At 36.2% G+C, this 21,592-nt stretch overlaps 1 protein-coding gene across 1 annotated transcript; it reads right to left on the bottom strand.

Moving 5' to 3' along the window:
• Window positions 1–299: 299 nt before the first annotated feature.
• LOC117325287 (probable histone deacetylase 1-B) lies at window positions 300–19,970 on the bottom strand. Its single transcript, XM_033881401.1, has 15 exons — window positions 19,871–19,970; window positions 16,734–16,846; window positions 16,031–16,148; window positions 14,760–14,834; window positions 12,827–12,965; window positions 12,318–12,459; window positions 10,103–10,195; window positions 9,502–9,610; window positions 9,066–9,206; window positions 8,609–8,717; window positions 8,312–8,370; window positions 6,765–6,980; window positions 5,459–5,531; window positions 5,190–5,221; window positions 300–1,388 (listed from the first exon to the last, which is right to left on the bottom strand). The coding sequence occupies exons 1-15, from the start codon at window positions 19,917–19,919 to the stop codon at window positions 1,306–1,308; spliced, it is 1,551 nt and encodes a 516-aa protein (XP_033737292.1). The 5' UTR covers window positions 19,920–19,970; the 3' UTR covers window positions 300–1,305.
• Between the last annotated feature and the right edge of the window lie 1,622 nt (window positions 19,971–21,592).

The following is a 21,592-nucleotide window of genomic DNA, read 5'->3' as shown; positions in this document are numbered from 1 at the left end:
GTGGAAAACTATCGCAGGAACTTTCTAGTCAAGTATGATTCTACATGTAAGTCTTTTACTTTGTGAGAAGTAGTTTGAACAAATTTGACCTTAATTCATGGTTAAAGTCATTTCTTATCATATTTGAGTCCTTTTCGGAAAAAGTTCACTAGATAGATGGACAATTTTTGTTGAACATGGCATATAGGTATTCACTAAGCACTTTAAAAGCTTCTCAATTAATGGTGATAGCAGAATTGTTTATCTATGAAACAGAAAACAATGGTCAGTGGAAGGAAAAAAACAAGTACATCACAAAAAAATTGTAAGAACAACTTTAATGGTGGAGATCAACACAATATAACATGTGATCATGAAAAACATGACTATTAATAATCATTTCTACCATTAAGTTTTTTTCTCTTCATTTCATATAAAAATATCAACCACAAATTTTACTTTTATCTTAATATTTCCCCTTCAACTCAAGAAATTGGATATCTACTGACTTAGGTTTCAAAAATCAACAAACACAAATTTGTGACATTATTGATAAAATAGCTTTACACTTAGGGGGCTGTTAAAAGTATTATCCAATTGATGAAAATTCCTCGATGCTGTCCATGTCAATAATATAGACACATAAATAAATACATTTATGTACATCATGGAAGCTTCGACAACACAATAGTTGTGATATTATATAATACCTCCAAGATACAGTAAAATCATTATTTCATATAGACATCAAATAGGTTGATACGGATTCCAAAGATTTCATCGATATTTTTTAATATAATCATCATTATGTTGGTGTAACACACCCCGAATCTGTAGAATACAGATATACAGCACTCACATAAATCTCAGGTATGTTCCCAGACAACAAACAGGTTATATCCCCCTCCCCCTATACACTGTATGACATCAATAAATATGATTATCTGCAACAGTTTAGTGGCTGCAGAATATTGGTGATTGTATGAATTAAACTCCATCCATAAAATCAACAGTAATAAATTCCACAGGAAAATAATTTTACTGTGTATGAGTTGTGATAACATATCTGTAGAATGAACACATGCTGATCAAGTATGTCCAATATAGGAGTAATGACAACGCACTGGTGATGAACTTGTGACATGCTCCAGTCACGACTAGCACACATCTCACAAGGCTGAACACACATCCAGCACTGACAACAAAGTGTGTCTGAATCTCCTGTCATTATCCTGGACAAATAAACAATGTCAGATCTGATCTGGTGACCCTTCTAGATGGTCCAGCGTATTATTCAGGTCATGATTGGTCCACATTCATGGCTTGTCAATGTTCCATCTTGGCTGCACCTGCTGTATCTTCCTTTGTCTCTGCTGGCTGTTCAGGTTTACTAGGGGGTGTTGAAGATTCTATAATATAACAATGAACACAATTACAACTCTATAATATACAACTTTTTTAAACTATATAATATACAACTATTTTTGGTTGAAGTGAATATGGAGGTTCCTCCAGACAATAAGTAATCTAATTTCCTGATTATTTTTTTTTAGACTTAACCGTTTAAGGAATTTTTTCTTGTCCAGTGTTCAGGGGTGGCTAGTGCTGAACAGGTAAAGTATCAATTAACCCTGTATTGTCACTGTCAATGTAGACACTGACAGCCACACCCCTGAACAGGTAAAGTATCAATTAACCCTGTATTGTCACTGTCAATGTAGACACTGCATGACAGCCACACCCCTGAACAGGTAAAGTATCAATTAACCCTGTATTGTCACTGTCAATGTAGACACTGACAGCCACACCCCTGAACAGGTAAAGTATCAATTAACCCTGTATTGTCACTGTCAATGTAGACACTGACAGCCACACCCCTGAACAGGTAAAGTATCAATTAACCCTGTATTGTCACTGTCAATGTAGACACTGACAGCCACACCCCTGAACAGGTAAAGTATCAATTAACCCTGTATTGTCACTGTCAATGTAGACACTGACAACCACACCCCTGAACAGGTAAAGTATCAATTAACTCTGTATTGTCACTGTCAATGTAGACACTGACAGCCAGACAACTGATCTCTCTTCACACATCAAAACGTTGCCTGTATTGAAACATATTACGATGTACGTAATTGTGTCGGATACAATAACAACCAGCTGAAATATGCCAGTGCGACTTCCTCTCATGAGTTCCACAATTGCACAATAACTGTAGGAAGAAATAAAATATCTCGCTCATGTTTTTAATCATAACACTGCTACCGGTATAGGAAATAAACTCAAAATTGAGGGTATTTTTTCTGAATGGGAAATTACACTTCTTGACATCATCCGACCAGCTTATCCTGGTACAGACACAGATGAGTCGGATGTAGGAATTAAAAAAGGATGACAGAGGACTTGATAATTAAGATGGAAATTCTATTCATAGTCAAAGACCTTTCAGAAAAATACCATCAATTAAAACTGTAGGTTGTCAATGTGTTCCCAGTTGACAATAATGATGAGACAAAGAATGTAATAGCCCTGATAAATTAAAAATTATAAAACATTTTTGTATCTTTTTTTTGCATTATAATATAAGTATTGTTAGCACACACTCCAAACTTAAGTACACGTGCAAACTTAGAAGCTGCACAACCAAAAACCTGGTCTACCTCATCATATGCTCTAAATGCAAACAACGATACGTAGGAAAAACGAAACACAAATTCCGCTTTTGCATTGCTGAACACCTACGGGACATAAGAATACAAAGAGACAGTCCAGTAGCGTTACACTTCAACCTCGAATCACATTCATTACAGGATGTATATTATCAAAATCATTCACATCCTGCACACGGATCCCTCATCCTCTGAATCCACCTCTCGCAGGAGAAAATCAGAATACTACTGGACACTGACATCACTGGGGATCAATGTCCAAGGTAACATTGCATTCTCAGGCATTCCTTCATTGTGTCCTTTTCCTTTAAATGCACCTTACCTATTGGACCCGCTTATGGCGACAGTTATATGTGATCGGGAAAACTATAACTACTACTAACGTAGTACAACCTACTTGGTACCCAACGATTTATCCAAGTTAGAACCCCAACCCACCGTAGATACACCAGACTACCCATACTCCATCTTACCATAGGTGATCACAACTAAGTGATGTCACAATTACAGCACAACTATATTATGACGTCACACAATTGTCAACATCATTCGGTACACATGTACATAACAGTTCACATTAAGAATCACCAACACATACTACAGATAACCACAACACACCACTTTACCAAGGAATGGAGCCTTACCAGACACATATGATACACGCACCAGGCGGAATCGTCGACCTGCACCTATTGCCAGAACGCAATACATTCTACTTGAACTTAAACCATTGTCTATTTATACTTGGATTTTAACCCTTTCTTAAGTGGAGCAATAAAACGTTCCGATACTACCCCAAGCCATCTGACAACTTTGCGCCACCCCTCACAGGACTGCACCACCCTGCGCCACCCCTGCCACTCTGCACCACCCTCCAGAGCCTATATAAGGGAGCGCTAAGCTGCAGACACACTACACCTCTGAAGATTTACAATAGTAAGGAAACTGGTCAGGTTCTCTAATCAGGTACCGACACAAACCAGACTTGGGTAGACCATTCCTTCAGTCACCTTTTACACTTCTATGTCAGACTTGAACTCTTGGCTGATTAATCCCTTAACTTTAAACAAGTAAATTTGAATGAAAGAATGAATTTCAAAACAAATAAAACAAATGATAGTCAAAAATGTGATTTCCCTATAACTATAGTAAAGTTTATCCCCTCCCATGGGGCAAATGCAAGACCCCAGGGCTAGGAAATTCACAATTATGGTAAAGCACCTTAAGACCCTTCGATCTGTGAAGAGTATTTAATTCTACCTTATTTGGGCTGTAAGAAGAAGATTTTTAAAATTTCTGTTAATTTAGACCCTTTTTGGCCCCGCCCATCAGCCCCTGGGGGTCAGTCAGGGCCAACATGTACATACCATCAAACTGTCATCCCAAGCTGATAATGTTAACGAAGTTAGAATGAATTCCAATAAAAATTCAACAAATAATAGTCAAAAATGTGATTTCCCTATGTAAACTATAGTAAAGTTTACCCCCTCCCCAGGGGCAAACATGAGACCCTAGGGTCATGAAATTCACAATTTTGGTAAAGCACCTTAAGATCCTTCCATCTATGTAGAGTATTTGATTCTACCATATCTGAGAGTAGAGAAGAAGATTTTTGAAATTTTAGTCAATTTGACCCTTTTTGGCCCCGCCCATCAGCCCCTGGGGGTCAACTAGGGCCAACATATACATACCATCAAAGTGTCATCCCATGCTGATAATTTGATACAAGTTAGAATGAATTCATATACAAATCCAACAAATAATAGTCAAAAATGTGATTTCCCTATATAAACTATAGTAAAGTTTACCCCCTCCCCAGGGGCAAACATGAGACCCCAGGGTCATGAAATTCACAATTTTGGTAAAGCACCTTAAGATCCTTCCATCCATGAAGAGTATTTGATTCTACCATATCTAAGAGTAGAGAAGAAGATTTTTGAAAGTTTTGTAAATTTTACCCTTTTTGGCCCACCCACCAGCCCCTGGGGGTCAACTAGGGCCAACATGTACATACCATCAAACTGTCATCCCATGCTGATAATTTGATACAAGTTAGAATGAATTCATATACAAATCCAACAAATAATAGTCAAAAATGTGATTTCCCTATATAAACTATAGTAAAGTTTACCCCCTCCCCAGGGGCAAACATGAGACCCCAGGGTCATGAAATTCACAATTTTGGTAAAGCACCTTAAGACCCTTTCATCTATGAAGAGTGTTTGATTCCACCTTATCTGAGAGTAGAGAAGAAGATTTTTGAAGTTTTAGTCAATTTGACCCTTTTTGGCCCCGCCCCTCAGGCCCCTGGGGGGTGGGGACCATATAATTCACAATTTTGGTTCACCCTCAGCCATGGAAGCTTCCTGTAAAATTTCATTGAATTTAGTTCAGCAGTTTTTAAAAAAAAGTTGAAAACGTAAATTGTTTACGACGCACGACGCCGGACAAAAGGCGATTGCAATAGGTCAACTGAGACTTCGTCTCAGGTGACCTAATTACCCACTGTGAACACTTAAAACATTATTGATTTCATACCTTTCTTTTCAGCTGTCTCGGTCTTCTCTTCACTAGAAAAAGAAAACAGAAATTGGTTAAAACTTTAATAGTAACATCTCACTTGAAGACATGCAACAATGAAGAATATTTCAACTATTTAAGAACTGAAATTAGAAAGTATTTTTATCGTCAATATCTTTTAATATTATATCCTCTAATTTATCACTTCACCCACTATTACCATGTGAGGTCTAATTATTATCTCTCAAAAACAGGTGTTTGTTATAAAATTATGACGACCAACTCACCTCTTTTCAGCCACTGCTTTAGGAGGTTCTTCTTTGTTCTCCGCAGGTGAATCTTTTTTAGGCTCTTTTGCATCTGAATAACAATATTTACAAGATTTGTAGAACAATGTCATTTGAATAACAATATTTACAAGATTTGAAGAACAATGTCATCTGAATAACAATATTTACAAATATTTGTAGAACAATGTCATCTGAATAACAATATTTACAAGGATTTGTAGAACAATGTCATCTGAATAACAATATTTACAAAGATTTGTAGAACGATGTCATCTGAATAACAATATTTACAAGGATTTGTAGAACAATGTCATCTGAATAACAATATTTACAAAAATTTGTAGAACGATGTCATCTGAATAACAATATTTACAAAGATTTGTAGAACGATGTAATCTGAATAACAATATTTACAAGGATTTGTAGAACGATGTCATCTGAATAACAATATTTACAAGGATTTGTAGAACGATGCCATCTGAATAACAATATTTACAAAGATTTGTAGAACGATGTCATCTGAATAACAATATTTACAAAGATTTGTAGAACGATGCCATCTGAATAACAATATTTACAAAGATTTGTAGAACGATGTCATCTGAATAACAATATTTACAAGGATTTGTAGAACGATGCCATCTGAATAACAATATTTACAAAGATTTGTAGAACGATGTCATCTGAATAACAATATTTACAAAGATTTGTAGAACAATGTCATCTGAATAACAATATTTACAAGGATTTGTAGAACGATGCCATCTGAATAACAATATTTACAAAGATTTGTAGAACGATGTCATCTGAATAACAATATTTACAAAGATTTGTAGAACAATGTCATCTGAATAACAATATTTACAAAGATTTGTAGAACAATGTCATCTGAATAACAATATTTACAAAGATTTGTAGAACAATGTCATCTGAATAACAATATTTACAAGATTTGTAGAACGATGTCATCTGAATAACAATATTTACAAGGATTTGTAGAACAATGTCATCTGAATAACAATATTTACAAGGATTTGTAGAACAATGTCATCTGAATAACAATATTTACAAGGATTTGTAGAACAATGTCATCTGAATAACAATATTTACAAAGATTTGTAGAACAATAACTTACTACACAACTTGCATGCTATGATATTAAATATCAGGAAATATCTAGGTATTGGAATCCTTTATAAAATAATTACCTGTATACAGAGATCAATTAGACAAGATGGAAGTATTTTATTACGATAGATACTTTTGAATAAGTGAACAGTCAACACCCATCTAAATATATTACCCTTTTCTCCCTCCTTTTTTTCGTCATCAGTGCGAGGTCGCTTGATTTTGGGTTTGTAGTTCTGTCGGTCACGTTTTCCTTCACCTTCGTCTTCACTGTCAGAAAACTCCTCGTCACAGGCAATTCTTTTATCATTAGCCCTGATAGACACACGAGTATCAGGGTTTTCTTTGTCTTCATCATCACTTTCATCATTTAAAGCATCTTCAGGAATGGCTGGTAGGAAAATAAATCAACATTAACTACAAATATAAGTGGACACAAGATAATTGACTGTTATCAACATCCTGTCAAATAACATCATCTGCAGAATACACAAAAACAGGTAAGTGGTTCTTTTATTTGTCCCCTTCTTTCAAAATGTTTATAAAGTCGAACTTGAATTGTCCTCCTTTTATGTGTCATGTCACATGGTCTCTATGGGGCAGGCAGGGAAACAACAAGTCCCTATGGGGTATTCAGGGTAATACCAGTTCCCTATAAGGTAGCCAGAGTAACAACTGGCCCCTTCATAGTATGCAGAGTAACAACAGGTCCCTATGGGGTATTCAGGGTAATACCAGTTCCCTATAAGGTAGCCAGAGTAACAACTGGCCCCTTCATAGTATGCAGAGTAACAACAGGTCCCTATGGGATAGGCAGAGTATCAACAGGTCCCTATGGGATAGGCAGAGTATCAACAGGTCCCTATGGGATAGGCAGAGTATCAACAGGTCCCTATGGGATAGGCGGAGTAACAACAGGTCCCTATGGGATAGGCGCAGTAACAACAGGTCCCTATGGGATAGGCAGAGTAACAACAGGTCCCTATGGGATAGGCGGAGTAACAACAGGTCCCTATGGGATAGGCGCAGTAACAACAGGTCCCTATGGGATAGGCGCAGTAACAACAGGTCCCTATGGGATAGGCAAAGTAACAATAGGTCCCTACCTGACATCTGGACACCAGGAGCATGAGGCAACATTACAAAGTTTCCAAAGGTTGTTCTGAAACAACAGGTCCCTATGGGATAGGCAGAGTATCAACAGGTCCCTATGGGATAGGCAGAGTAACAACAGGTCCCTATGGGATAGGCGCAGTAACAACAGGTCCCTATGGGATAGGCAGAGTATCAACAGGTCCCTATGGGATAGGCGGAGTATCAACAGGTCCCTATGGGATAGGCGAAGTAACAACAGGTCCCTATGGGATAGGCAGAGTATCAACAGGTCCCTATGGGATAGGCGGAGTATCAACAGGTCCCTATGGGATAGGCGGAGTATCAACAGGTCCCTATGGTATAGGCAGAGTAACAACAAGTCCCTATGGGATAGGCGCAGTAACAACAGGTCCCTATGGGATAGGCAGAGTATCAACAGGTCCCTATGGTATAGGCGGAGTAACAACAGGTCCCTATGGGATAGGCAGAGTATCAACAGGTCCCTATGGGATAGGCAGAGTATCAACAGGTCCCTATGGTATAGGCGCAGTAACAACAGGTCCCTATGGGATAGGCGCAGTAACAACAGGTCCCTATGGGATAGGCAAAGTAACAATAGGTCCCTACCTGACATCTGGACACCAGGAGCATGAGGCAACATTCTCAAATTTTCAAACAGTCTTGTTCTGAAAAAGACGTTTCATTCTTGTAGAAAAATAACATTAGAAATGCTATACCCTAACATGATACAAAATTAAAAGTGCATTTGAGATTCTGACATTGGTATAGTGAGGGTTTGCTTAGTATGCAAATAAATTTTATGTTAGTGTTTTGAGAATCTTGAATTTTTTGAGAATATTAAATTTTTTCAAAATTATTTCTTTATTGAAAAAAAGAAAAAAAATACAAGTCAGGTTGGCTTACTTGATCTTGTCCATGTACTCTCCTGTATTCTGATTGGCCATATTGGATGGACTGATGTGTAGCTTGAAGTCAGGTCCATAGTACTCGAAGTAGTCATTGTAGGGTAATTCTGGAAACCAAGAAACAATCAATTTCAATCCTCAATATCCTTACACATCATCAAAATTTAATGACATGTTTGAAATAATTAATTGAATATTTTGTATCAATATTTTTTTAAAGAGGAAGGGTTAAAGCCTATGAAATCAAATTTTATTGGACTCAAAAATCCTGGAGCTGCTACATTCTGTATTAATAATGGACATGTATTAGTGCCAACATATTTATGTCTAGATCGAAGAAAACTTGTGAGTTGCTAAGAAAACGGCTATGTTGCTGTGATATATAGCAGTACATCAAACTCCAAACTATTGTTAATTGTTACCAAATTAATGTGAAGCCACCCTAGCACATTTACCATTAGCTATCTCTACCCCCAGAGCTATAGATGTTTCGTAAGTCCAACAGCGAGCCACATTCCTGATGGTGTATCCACCTCCTCCCAATAACAACAGAGGTAGATTCCACTTCTTCATGAACTCTGCACACTTTCCATGACCTGTTACAGGGGAGATAACTGTGCATATAGTATTCCAGGTATACTAGAAATTATATCATAAATATTGTATAATATTGAGTCCAGTAAAGAGGACAGTTGTTTACATTTCTAAACCAGAATAAAAACGTAATGTATACATGATTAACAGATATTTCTGCATAACAGATTAACCACTGGGATAATTAATTCAGAGTAACACACTGAACATGCATTTTTAATTAAATTTGTCAATATAAAGTGTACACACTAAATTTTAAAAAAGGCTAGGTGTCTTAGTTAAGTTTAATACATTTACCTTTAAGAGTGAGGTTGAAGCAGCCGAGTCTGTCCCCAGACAAAGAGTCAGCTCCACATTGTAACACTACAGCACTAGGCTGGTACATCTCCATCACTTTGGTCATCACCTATTTATACACACCATTAGTTTTATAACATTTTCATCCCTCAAAATGACCAGAGACACAAAATGTTTGCCCCACCCTCCATCACATTCTGGTCAGACATACTTAACTCGTAAGTTTGATTCAAGGTGGATTTTTTCATACAAGTGATTTTTATTATTACATAAAAAGTAAACATTTGTTTATTAGTATCATTTGTGAAGTTTTGGGAGGCTAAAATTTACAGTATGAAATTTAGGTTTTCATCAAGTGGGATTAGAAACAAATGACACACTGTCCAGTCTCTCTTTTTGGTATCCTTAAAATATTTCTATTTTCAATTTAGTTTCAAAGTATTGCCAAACTCCACAATACACAAAATTACAGATGGTTACCAGGTTAAATCCTTTTTCTCAAGCAAAGCCTCTCATCTGACCCAAATTCTATATAATTATTGGGTAGAATATCTATATGTAATATACTTTCATAAGGTAGATGCATTCACTTTTAACATACCGGTTTGAATATAGATTCGTAGGACTCGTCATCTATGCCATCCCGAAGAGGAAAATTCACAGCATAGTACTTTCCTTTGCCGGCACCAATATCCTAAGACAAAAAAAAACATAAACGATGCATATATATTTAATTGTATAGTGGTTAGAAAATATGTATTAAGCAAGTATGATACACATCTATTAATTTACAGAAAATTGTTTAGAAGTTTAACCGAGGGCTATTCCAGTAAACTATCTATCCAACGGGAGGAATACAGAAATAAATTACAGTCATACAATAACGCTTTGAATTAAATAACTTTTAACCGGGGTGGTGCGGGAAATGCCCAGTGCCTGGGAGTCAATGTACTCCCCATACTTGTAATATGACCTACCCTGAGATCTCCAGTGCCTGGGAAGTACTCCCCCTACTAGTGTTGGGACGATGATCGGTAAAGATCGATTAGCGATCGTTTATAGCATCTTGATGCCGATGATCGATAGCAAACATCAACAATCGATCATCGGCAAATATAAAAAGGTACCGAAACGAACGAACCTCAGTATATGTAATCGAACGCGCCCGTACCAAGATGGCGGCCGCTGAAGAAAATCTAAGGGAAATATACCCAAACCCAGGCTCCAAAACGAAATCAGATGTTTGGAAATTCTTCGGATTTTATAAAATTAATGATAATGAACCACCATCAAAAAAAGAATTTGGATACAACGCAAGCTGTTTGCCGTCTATGCCGCAAGATTTACAGAAATACAGGTAAGTTCTAGACCAAGCTAACAAACTCGTACGGCAGACGTAACATGTGTTTCATTTGTAAACTCAAAATTGTATCAGCCGTTTAGAACGCTTGTCAGTTGTATATTTATTATCTTTGAACAAGTATCAACTTAATATTTTCTTCCGTCGTTTTCAGGAAATACTACGAATTTCAGAGCCCATATTGACGGGGAACACAAATTACCGTCGGGAAATTCCACACAATCACGATCAGACAAAGTTGAAACAAAATTAGTTCAACCAACAATATCGGCTGCATTTATCAAAAGATGTGATGTTGTATCAGGATTTTACAGAACATTATCTACTATCCACTAGTATCTAGCTACCCCAGTAGCCAAATTGCAAAGACAAAAAAAACAATCATTTCCAGGGAGATTTGAGTGCATGTATTGTATTTGCATTTGTGAGTTTTTCACCCTTGTTCATGTTCAATAAATGTTAACTATTATTTTCTAGTGAAAAGAATGGTTTGTCAAAAATGTCAAAAACTGTCAATTGTCTAGTCAAGAATGTTTAGTTATTGGTCTGTTATACTAAATTATTGTTTATCAGTTTAATAGCTCAATTGAGCTGTTTTCATTGTTAATAAAAATATTGTTTTTCTTGATTGTAGCTTTTTGTGATTGATGTGTCCTCATGATCAGTAATTAAAATTATTTTGAGAAATCCTCAAATCCCAAAAACATATAAAGTTGGAACACCCCTTTTCTATAGTGCTTAAAGGAACTGGTTAAGTGATTCATTAAGTGGCATTAACATATTAGAGACTTTATCATGTTCAACAGGAAGTTATGTTTCACATACTAGAGAGGGGGTGAAGCATACAGTACACATACAACACAAAATAAAGTAAACAAAGGCAGATAACTGAAAACAGTTTATTTCCATGCTAAGTTACTAATATTCAATGGAATTTTAAAGATATTAAAGTTATAAATGCATTGGAAAAGTAAACCGATTATTTCACCGATTATCGGATCGAATAGGGTATCCGATTCCAACCGATGATCGATTATGATTTTCAACCGATTTCCCAACACTACCCCCTACTTGTAATATGACCTACCCTGAGATCTCCAGTGCCTGGGCAGTACTCCCCATACTTGTAATATGACCTACCCTGAGATTTCCAGTGCCTGGGCAGTACTCCCCCTACTTGTAATATGACCTACCCTGAGATTTCCAGTGCCTGGGCAGTACTCCCCATACTTGTAATATGACCTACCCTGAGATTTCCAGTGCCTGGGCAGTACTCCCCATACTTTAATATGACCTACCCGGAGATCTCCAGTGCCTGGGCAGTACTCCCCATACTTGTAATATGACCTACCCTGGATTTCCAGTGCCTGGGCAGTACTCCCCCTACTTGTAATATGACCTACCCTGAGATTTCCAGTGCCTGGGCAGTACTCCCCCTACTTGTAATATGACCTACCCTGAGATCTCCAGTGCCTGGGAAGTATTCTCCGTACTTGTGAAATGAGACGGTCATGACACGGTCTGTTGTGTAGAAAGCTTCCTCAACTCCATCTCCATGATGGATGTCGATGTCCACATACAACACTCTTTGGTGATATCTGGATAATCAAGTTCAAGCATACCGTAAACACTGATCTTTTTTATAGTCTATGGATATAGGGTCAGCCTAATGTGCCTGATTAACTAAGTAAATAGTGCAGTTTCTACATGAAGGACATCGCCATACTCCACAGCAAACTTAAAATGTTAATATTTGTAAGGCAACTGATGAAAAGTAAATTATGATTTACATAAAGACTAATTATATATAAGAAACTTTTCAAATAAATATTACCAATGTAGCCAATATAGTATTAATCAGTGTAGGATGAATTCACCAATGTCATTGCTACTAATTCATCAAACACATTGTAACTACAAAATGAAATTCCCACACATACTTAATATTACAGTAAAATAACTCACTTGAGAAGTTCTAGAATAGCCAGGACAATATCATTGACATAACAGAATCCTGATGCTTCCGACTTCTTAGCATGATGAAGACCTCCAGCCCAATTAATGGCAATGTCAGATGCCTGCTTGTTCAGTTTAACTGCCCCAGCTGAAAGATATTCGATAACAATATTATGACATTGTAGCGATCTGAATAATGCAGAAATTAAAATAAATATCTGTTCCTGCTATAGGGGCTTATGGCCGAATTTAGACCTGGTTCTAAAACATGTTTCATACCAACTTATGTTTTTGGCAAATACAAAGTACATAAAATGGAAGAGGCTATTGCCGAATGTTTTTGATATAATGACAATCTATGCCTACCCTTTAAAATATGTGTTAGTATTCTGTTTTTCAGTTTGTATTATAGGCATTCATTGGTATTTTAGGTTGTTTTTTTTAACATTTCACAGTAGTAGAAAAGATGAGTGCATAATTAAGGAAATGTACAGTAGTCTTGTGAAATTATAATGCAATACTCATGTGCAACTGTAAAGTTTCACATGCCTTGCACGTTTAACTAGGTCTCTGTTTCTGTAACATACATTGTACATAACACCTGTCAGTAACAATGTGCTAAACTTTACGTCAATTGGACGAGAGCAGCCGACAGAGTTTAAGTCATAGTATCTTATCTTGAAGCTGAACAAACACTATGGAAGGGAAGTAACACTAGTGATCATGTGATTATAAAATAGTTTTTACTGGTAGTAACTAGGCCAGTTGACAAGTGTTTTAGTCATACAGACTGCAGCATGATTATTTGTTCCAGAATTCAGACTTTCAGGCCAAATTATGACAATCCACGACTTGTCCTCCGGGTGTTTCAACTCGGTCTTCCACTCAGGGTGTCAAAAGGACTGTGATATTGCATTTGTTTAAACATAGCCAACATGGAAGCTTAAGTTTATCACCCTAACCTTCTTGAATATTAGGTATTAATTGACCTATCACTGTCATCTCTTTCACTAATAAATTTGATGGATGAATTAACTTGCCAGGATTTTAAGCTTTTCAATCAGTCGATATGACCATCACATCTATTGATCTGATTATCAATTAATTAGGCATTACACAATATGTAAAACAAACATAACCTTTTAATAAAGTACTGTAACAAAATCTTTTTTTTTTTTAAATAGTGTCTGTTTTTTAAACATTCAAATTAAATTTATATTATATTAGATTTTTGGGACAAGAACAAAATTTGGGAGGGGGTTATTACCGAAAGTAGGCCTGTATCCAAAGTCTTAATGTAACAGGGTCTAATTTTATTAGATTTTATCATTTTATATACTAAATGTGATATTTGTGTTCAGATGTCTGTTTAAATGTGCCCAGATTGTATTGTGTATGTGTTTGTTCGTTTATTGGCATTACATGTTACAGGGTGTGGTGTTGTATGTTAAAGGTTATATCTGGGACAGTTTAGTAATTCTATTTAAAATAGAATTATTTATTTGAATTATAATAGTGAGTTATCTCCCTTAGCTATGTATGTGTGTGTAAGTTCTACTGTTCGTCCTACTCAGTGTTTAGTATATCTTTATATATTTATTGCAGAGTAATTTGTATTCGTTCTTGTTCCCGTTCTCTAAAACATGTGCTGTGTGTGATACCTTGTCGAATTCGGAATAAAGAACTCATTGCCTTACTAAATGGCTTTTCTACTATATTTAAAAGCAACATGGTTACATTAATATATAGGAAGGCAACTTATTGCTGAGCAGGTACTTGTTGCCAGTCGAGTACGTTACAGTTGGACTGAGAACATTTAACCACACAAACATTTAAATATTGTCAGAATTCATACTTACCTGCAGGTCCACCTGACGACGACCGACAGAATTGATATTTACCTTCAGATCATTTCAAAATAGCAGAGAGAATTCACACTTACCTACAGATCCACCTGTAGACAGCTGACAGAATTCATACATGCCATCAAACACTGGACAGTCCTCTCCAACGTTGACTGTGGAAAACAAGTCAAATCTATGACATTATGTTGGAATCAGAGTGGACGTCATCAGGTACGACGTACATGTATTAAATGTTGGGACATGAAAATTATACTTGACCCGTTGCTTGTAGACCTCCAACGACAAAGCCATGTTCTTAAGCATGCAAGAAAAATCATTCCATATTGGCTGCATATTTAAATGTTCCAGTACAATTAGCAAATAAGTAAACAGTACAAGTGGGGAAATAAACTTTTTTCTAGTAAGTTGTGATGGCTAACGGATAAGTTCCCAAGGATGGATCACACAATTATATCTGAAGTCTTTCTTCATACCAATGCAATCATGTAGTGTAGATAGGTGATTTTATTTCAAGGGTTTTGGAAAAATTGTTTAAAATTTGTTTGCAACAGACCAAAATAAACATGAAAGCCTCTCTGTTTTCGTAATGTATTACAAAATTACAAAAGTATGTTGAACGATAGAAAATATATACCCTAATGATGATATATGAAAACCAATACCAGTTCTTTACAATTGGAATTAAAACCTGGAATCTACCCACTGATTACAGGGCATCTTTAATGTGGTTCTCCACTCAATATATGTAAGTGAAAAAATATGCCATTATTGGCGAAAAAAGGATTGTGTAAATTAACAGCTTCATCTACAACTTACAGAGTCAACATGGGTCTATTAGACAAAAAATGATGATAGATTATATTTAAAAAGCCACCATGAATTTGTAGCGAGATTTCCAAGCAATTCGTAAACAAACCAACATTTTTCTGTTTATCATCCGTGCATGCAACTCTGCATGCACAATTGATTCATGTTCTGTTTTAGATGTTTATTTTAAAAATACTTGAGGAAACTGAGTAGATTAAAAAAGGAATAAATGAATATGAATAGGTATATATAAACTTCAGTGATAAAGTTTTATAATTATCAACAAAAACATAAAGAGGATTTAACTGTATTTCTGACATAAACTCAATATAGTTTCCTCAAACACTTATACTGAACTGGACTATCAAGCCAACCATGTCTATCAGTATCACCAATTCCAGAATGTTTTGTCTGTATGAAATATCTGCTTATTCAATGATATTTGTTCCCTCTGGGTAAGTATATATATAATAACTTCATCTTTTTATTTTCATGGTGATAGAAGTGATTGTGACATGAACTTGCAAATGAAGAAACTTACAGCGCTGCATCTGTTTGTTGTATTCAGACATATTATCTGGTCGGATACTCCTTAGAAACTTAATGTAATCATCGCTGTGGAACTTAGTCATCTCTTCCTGTGTGGCTTTGTGGGGTCTCTGTTGGTCAAACATGACAATCAATATTTCCACTAGAACACTGAAATCTTCCACAATAAATAATAACACATTCTTGACCAGTCACATAACCAAAATATCCAAATTACTCCCCCCCCCCCCCCCCCCCCCCCCCTACATCTTTTCATTCTGTTCTTGCCTCCTGTCAACATATCAGTGTGAACATGGGGACAAATAAGACAAATTCTACTCAAACATGGTCAGAGTTGGATTGGAAATCTTTTTCTTGCGAGATAGCATTTTATGGGCGTTTTATATTTCCCATTAATATAATAAACATACAATTATAATTAACAACCAGTGAAATGTTCTATGCTGTGGATCTAGGAGGTGGGGTATGCAGTATTCAAGTAATGTGATTTAGAGGAAATAGTGTTGCACTACCAAAATTACCTGAAGTAAATCTTATAATAATAATAAAATGTTTTGTCAGCAAGTTAACGTTGTTAGCTGAGACATTCAAGGCTTACACCAGATTAGTGTTCCAACTCAGCAGTAGGCAAGAAATATATAAACTGAAATATGATATAAAAACGTGATTTATCGATGTTTGAATAACTAACTTACATAAATTTCCATCTTTCTGTAAAGGCCATAGTTCAGGATGAGGTTGTGGGTCATGCGTATCCTATGAGGCTTCATGGGATGTCCCTGGCCATAGTAGTAATTCCCAATGTCGCCTGTCAAAAAGAATAAGAGACAATCATCAAATCATACACTACAGTGATAAATCTACGTGCGTGTCCTGCGTCTGTGACGCATAAAAATCGGAAGGGACGCACATATTCTAATCACGGGCGTCCTAGGGACGCATACTAAATAGTAGATATGCCTAATTTGTTGCACAACCTCATATCAAACTGGTTAACAAATAAATCTGACCAAAATCGAAAGATGCTTTTCCGTGTCGTCAATAAAACTTTCATCATATGTGTCCGGAACACCTCTCGCTTTTCTTCCTTTGGAGAAAACAGGAAAAGCCCGAAGAGTTCCGGATGCTGTCATACTGGGAATTTTTCTGTTCTAATTATAGCGAAATACGAAAGCGACGTGCTGATTGGATATTAATTTCTGTAACCAGCCAATCGCACATTACTTCAGTGCACTGGTCTCGAATGTAAACAAACATGCCTCCCAAAAAAGTTGCACGACTGGGTAAGGGACAGCAAACGCTGTTTTCTCTCCTAGAAAAGCGTCCTGCTGATAACATTGTGAGAGAAAAGGTAATAGATGAAGAGGGGGAGGGGGCGAAACCAGAAATGAGGCAGATACTAAGTCTGAATGGGCGTTGCTGAAAAGGGTAGTCCTTGCCGAGCAGTACCCTCGTGACTTGATGCAAATTCTCTGGGGGCTTATCACTTATCAATAAGTTGCACAGAAAAGAATTCCCCAATGTTATTGTTTTGGCACAGTTGGCCCTCACTCTTGCCATTCACACAGCTGGTTGCGAGAGGGGGTTCTCCGTACAAAACCAGACGCTGACTCCCTCTCGCAATCGGCTTAATATAGATAAGCAGGACATGCTGATGCGAGTAAGACTCGGGCCATCAAGACAAGATTACAACTTTGAGGCAACATTGCAGCATTGGAAAGAGGGCAAAGAGAGGTGGTTATACAAGCTGAAGGCCTTAAAGTAGACTAGTGAAATGCCAAGTACATCATACCATTCATGTACTTGTTACTGAATGTTAAGAAAATAAATAATACTTGTTGTTATTTCAGTTTGTACTGTCTTTTATATATGGTGTAACCAGGATGTTTTAGGCTGGGTAGGGATGAGGTGTAGAAGTCATACAGTATTAATTTTTGTGATGATATAATTAAAAAAAAGAACATTTCTGACAATGTCAAAAGTAATAAGTATGAATTGTTACTTGAAATATGCTCAGAATGCAGGATTTTGCATCTACATTCTCAAATTTTTCTGGGGGAGACCCCCCATCCCCCCCTAGCAAGAGGGGGCCGCTGCCACCTCCCGCACCCTCCCCCACCTTGTCGCTTTGCTGCGGCAGCAGTTACTAGGACCCATACATTCAAAACTTGTGGGTCCCAAGGACCCACAACCATAAATCCTAGATTTATCACTGCAATACACCCATCAACAAGTCCAGATCATAACTAGCATTGTTATACACAAGGTATATATTGTAAGTACCAGTTATTCCATAATATTACATTTACACAAACAAGATTATCACACGATTTTGTTGATCTAGATTTACAGATCTATGTAAGGCTAAATATGTAACAGGACATGGACATGGTACTTTTAAAAATCAATGAGATTTAGAATATTGGAATTACAGCCAGTATAATTTTTTTTCTAAATGAAAGCCAATGACCACAAAGGGAAATAAAACAATATATGTCAGGGCTTTTTCTCACTGGTTTGGGAAGGATCCTTTTTGTCTCATTTTTTCCAGGAGTAAACTGCAAATTTTGGGAATTTGGCTTTAAAATGAAATAATTCCAATTGGGAATGAGGCCCATTAACGGCCCCAAAAAGCCCATAGAAAAAGCCCTGTATGTTGGTTACTTATATAGACCAGCCATTGGACTGATTGACAATGATTGTACAATGTTGTTTCCAAACATATTACCACTAATTAAAATGCTAATGGTTAACCTAATTATAAGGTAAAAATGTACTTTTTGAAATTCAAATACTTTCATAATAAATATTTATTCATCTAGCATAATAATTTCCCCAGAACCCTTTTTAGAGTTTTTCACACTGCCCATACAACCCCAATTTTTTATTGGTTCATTATAATTATGAAGGTGCAAAATTATAAAAATCCCATCAAATATCAGTCTGAGTTTCCTCTGGCCCTGACACCATGTCTGTTGAGAGTGCACTGCTATATGAAAACGTGGATTTCTCTGTCACCGTTTGATGTGACTAAGATTTTGGTGCAAATACAATAAAATCGGATCATGAGATGTGACATAACATCTTCCTTATATATGGATAAATGAGATATTTATTCATCCCAAAACACCCATTTAATCAAATATAACTGTTATATACCGTCCTTATAGATCCTCGAAAAAGATAGACATCTTAGCATACTAACAGGACGATATTGTTACCAGTTTTTAGAGTACACCATTTCATTCACTGAATCACAGGCCTAATCTCACCCCCATGTTTTCTGGGCTTCCATACAAATATATTCAGTAAATTACAGCAAATTTCTCGTTGCAAGAGTCAAACATGAATGTTAACACCCACATACATGTCAAAACTGCAAGTAGTAGCTTTCTTGTAGGTCAGCGCATTCAAAATATCGTAAATTATTTCTAAAACCACTGCAAACGAAGTTGCAAATTATGTACGCGAACAAAGCCTGAAGTTGGGCTTCCATACTTCCCTTGCACTCGCGCTGAACTTCAAACGCTTTGAAACGCCAAAATAATTATTTCGAAGTGAAAAAACGCTTAACCGTTTTGATCATTGCAACAACATAATTGATTTTATTTAATTAGAGCAATATTTTCTACAGAATCGTGCGTTTACAAATATATTAGATTTTTACGACTTCAGCGTAACACGATGGAACCGCGGGTACACAAAGGGGGCACCGGCTTGATAAGAGTTTGGTTAAAAGGCAACAACCGAAAATACAACAAGTGTGGTTCTAAATAAACAGATGTGTTGCCTTAAAGAAGGGATACAAAATGTAAAAACGTGATGTACTTACCGTCGTAATAATAGCACACTCTTTTCTTGCTGTGAGGTTGTGTAGCCATCTTTTCCTTTCAAACGCTTCCGTGACCTGTGTCTACGATATGCAAATTTTGACCTATGGAGTATGCTACAGCGCCACCTGGCGGTACATGTAACATCGACCATATTTACAATTCAACAAATATTGGCCCACATTTTCATTGATAATTTCATTAGATTTATTATTAATGATACTTTTAATAGCTTCTACATTTGTATTGACTTTTGCACGAGACATTTACCTCGGGATACAAATGTATATTGAATATGTTTTTACAATGTTTTAATCAATTTGAAGTTCCAAAATATATGTTTTTTAATTCACAATCAGGTAAATACACTTGTATGTTTTTATATTTTATTTATTTTTATATACATGTATATCATTTTGTATCTGTGCATGTCTTTTACTGTTTGAGTCGATTTAAATGGCTCATTAGAGCTAATATTGATTTGTTACCCCCGATATGTAGACTATATATTGACTATAAATACAGTTTGAATTTAATTGAATTAAAAACAAGAAATATCTTTTAAAAAGATAAACGGCATAGTTTTAATGCTGGTGGTTTTAATGTAAAACTGCTGGTGAAATAAATTAACGAACTAATTAATAAATGCGCAATTTCAGCACGGATAACAAAATTATATCAGTTTGAATCATTTTTGGAGATAATAAGAGTAAGACTGCATTTGAATAAGGAATATGATTCTATTAATGTGTCATTTGAATAGATACATCCACTTATTCAGCTTGCATTCAATCTTAATTTTGTTTCGTCTTTAACTGCATGTCTGCATTTTGCATTTACCGCTACATTGACCAATCACATACTTCATCTTGACCAGTAACGCCACCTGTCGCGTCATATCCGGGAACAAAAGAAAATTATACGGCTATGCCGAATAACAGGTACATAAATATGGTAAGATTTTCTAAAGTTAGGATTGAGGTCTTCGATCGATACTGTGTTATCAATTCAACAGTACTTATATATGTAATAGTGGTGATGTTATTGTACAACAAGTCCACGGGGTTGTGTTCGAGGTTTTATTCCTACAAGACGTCATCTTTAAAATGCGGACACTCTGTAACAAATAATGAAACAATAATAAATACACTATCAAGCTAGCCATACATTCACAACTCGCGTACACAAAGGGACATAACTCTTACAATGACAAAATGACTGAAACTTCTACAAAGGTCCACAATTAAAAGACAAGTAAAGAATTTATCCATCCTTACATTTCAAATAAATAGATTATACAATAGTAATACATGTAATGATACCTGAGTATGGCTCAAAGCTCCAAACGTCCAGGTACAGAGAGCACCAACTACGAATCTCTACGGGTATTATATTACCTAACACTAAAAACACAAACAAAGCCCTTCTATACTTTCATACAAATTACAGTTTTATGGATTTAATCTAAAGATAATAGAATGGGGAAATGATCAGATTTAAATTTATACCAATATCACATTTACTCAGCATAACGTAAACGATCAGATGACACCAAAAATAATACAGCTTAGCTTGTAATAGTCGGGGTTGTTTTCCCTCCAAATATCTATTAAATCAAACTTTGACGTACGCTCTGTATTTTACAATTATTGGTAATATCGTACATAGTTTTTTGTGTGTCTAACCTGTAATCTTGTGGAACATTCCAATCCCCCGCTTATAAT

The sequence above is a fragment of the Pecten maximus genome, chromosome 4 (assembly GCF_902652985.1).
Source record: "Pecten maximus chromosome 4, xPecMax1.1, whole genome shotgun sequence".
In the NCBI taxonomy this organism is placed as follows: Eukaryota; Metazoa; Mollusca; class Bivalvia; order Pectinida; family Pectinidae; genus Pecten; species Pecten maximus.
This window is presented reverse-complemented; position numbering and strand designations above follow the sequence as displayed.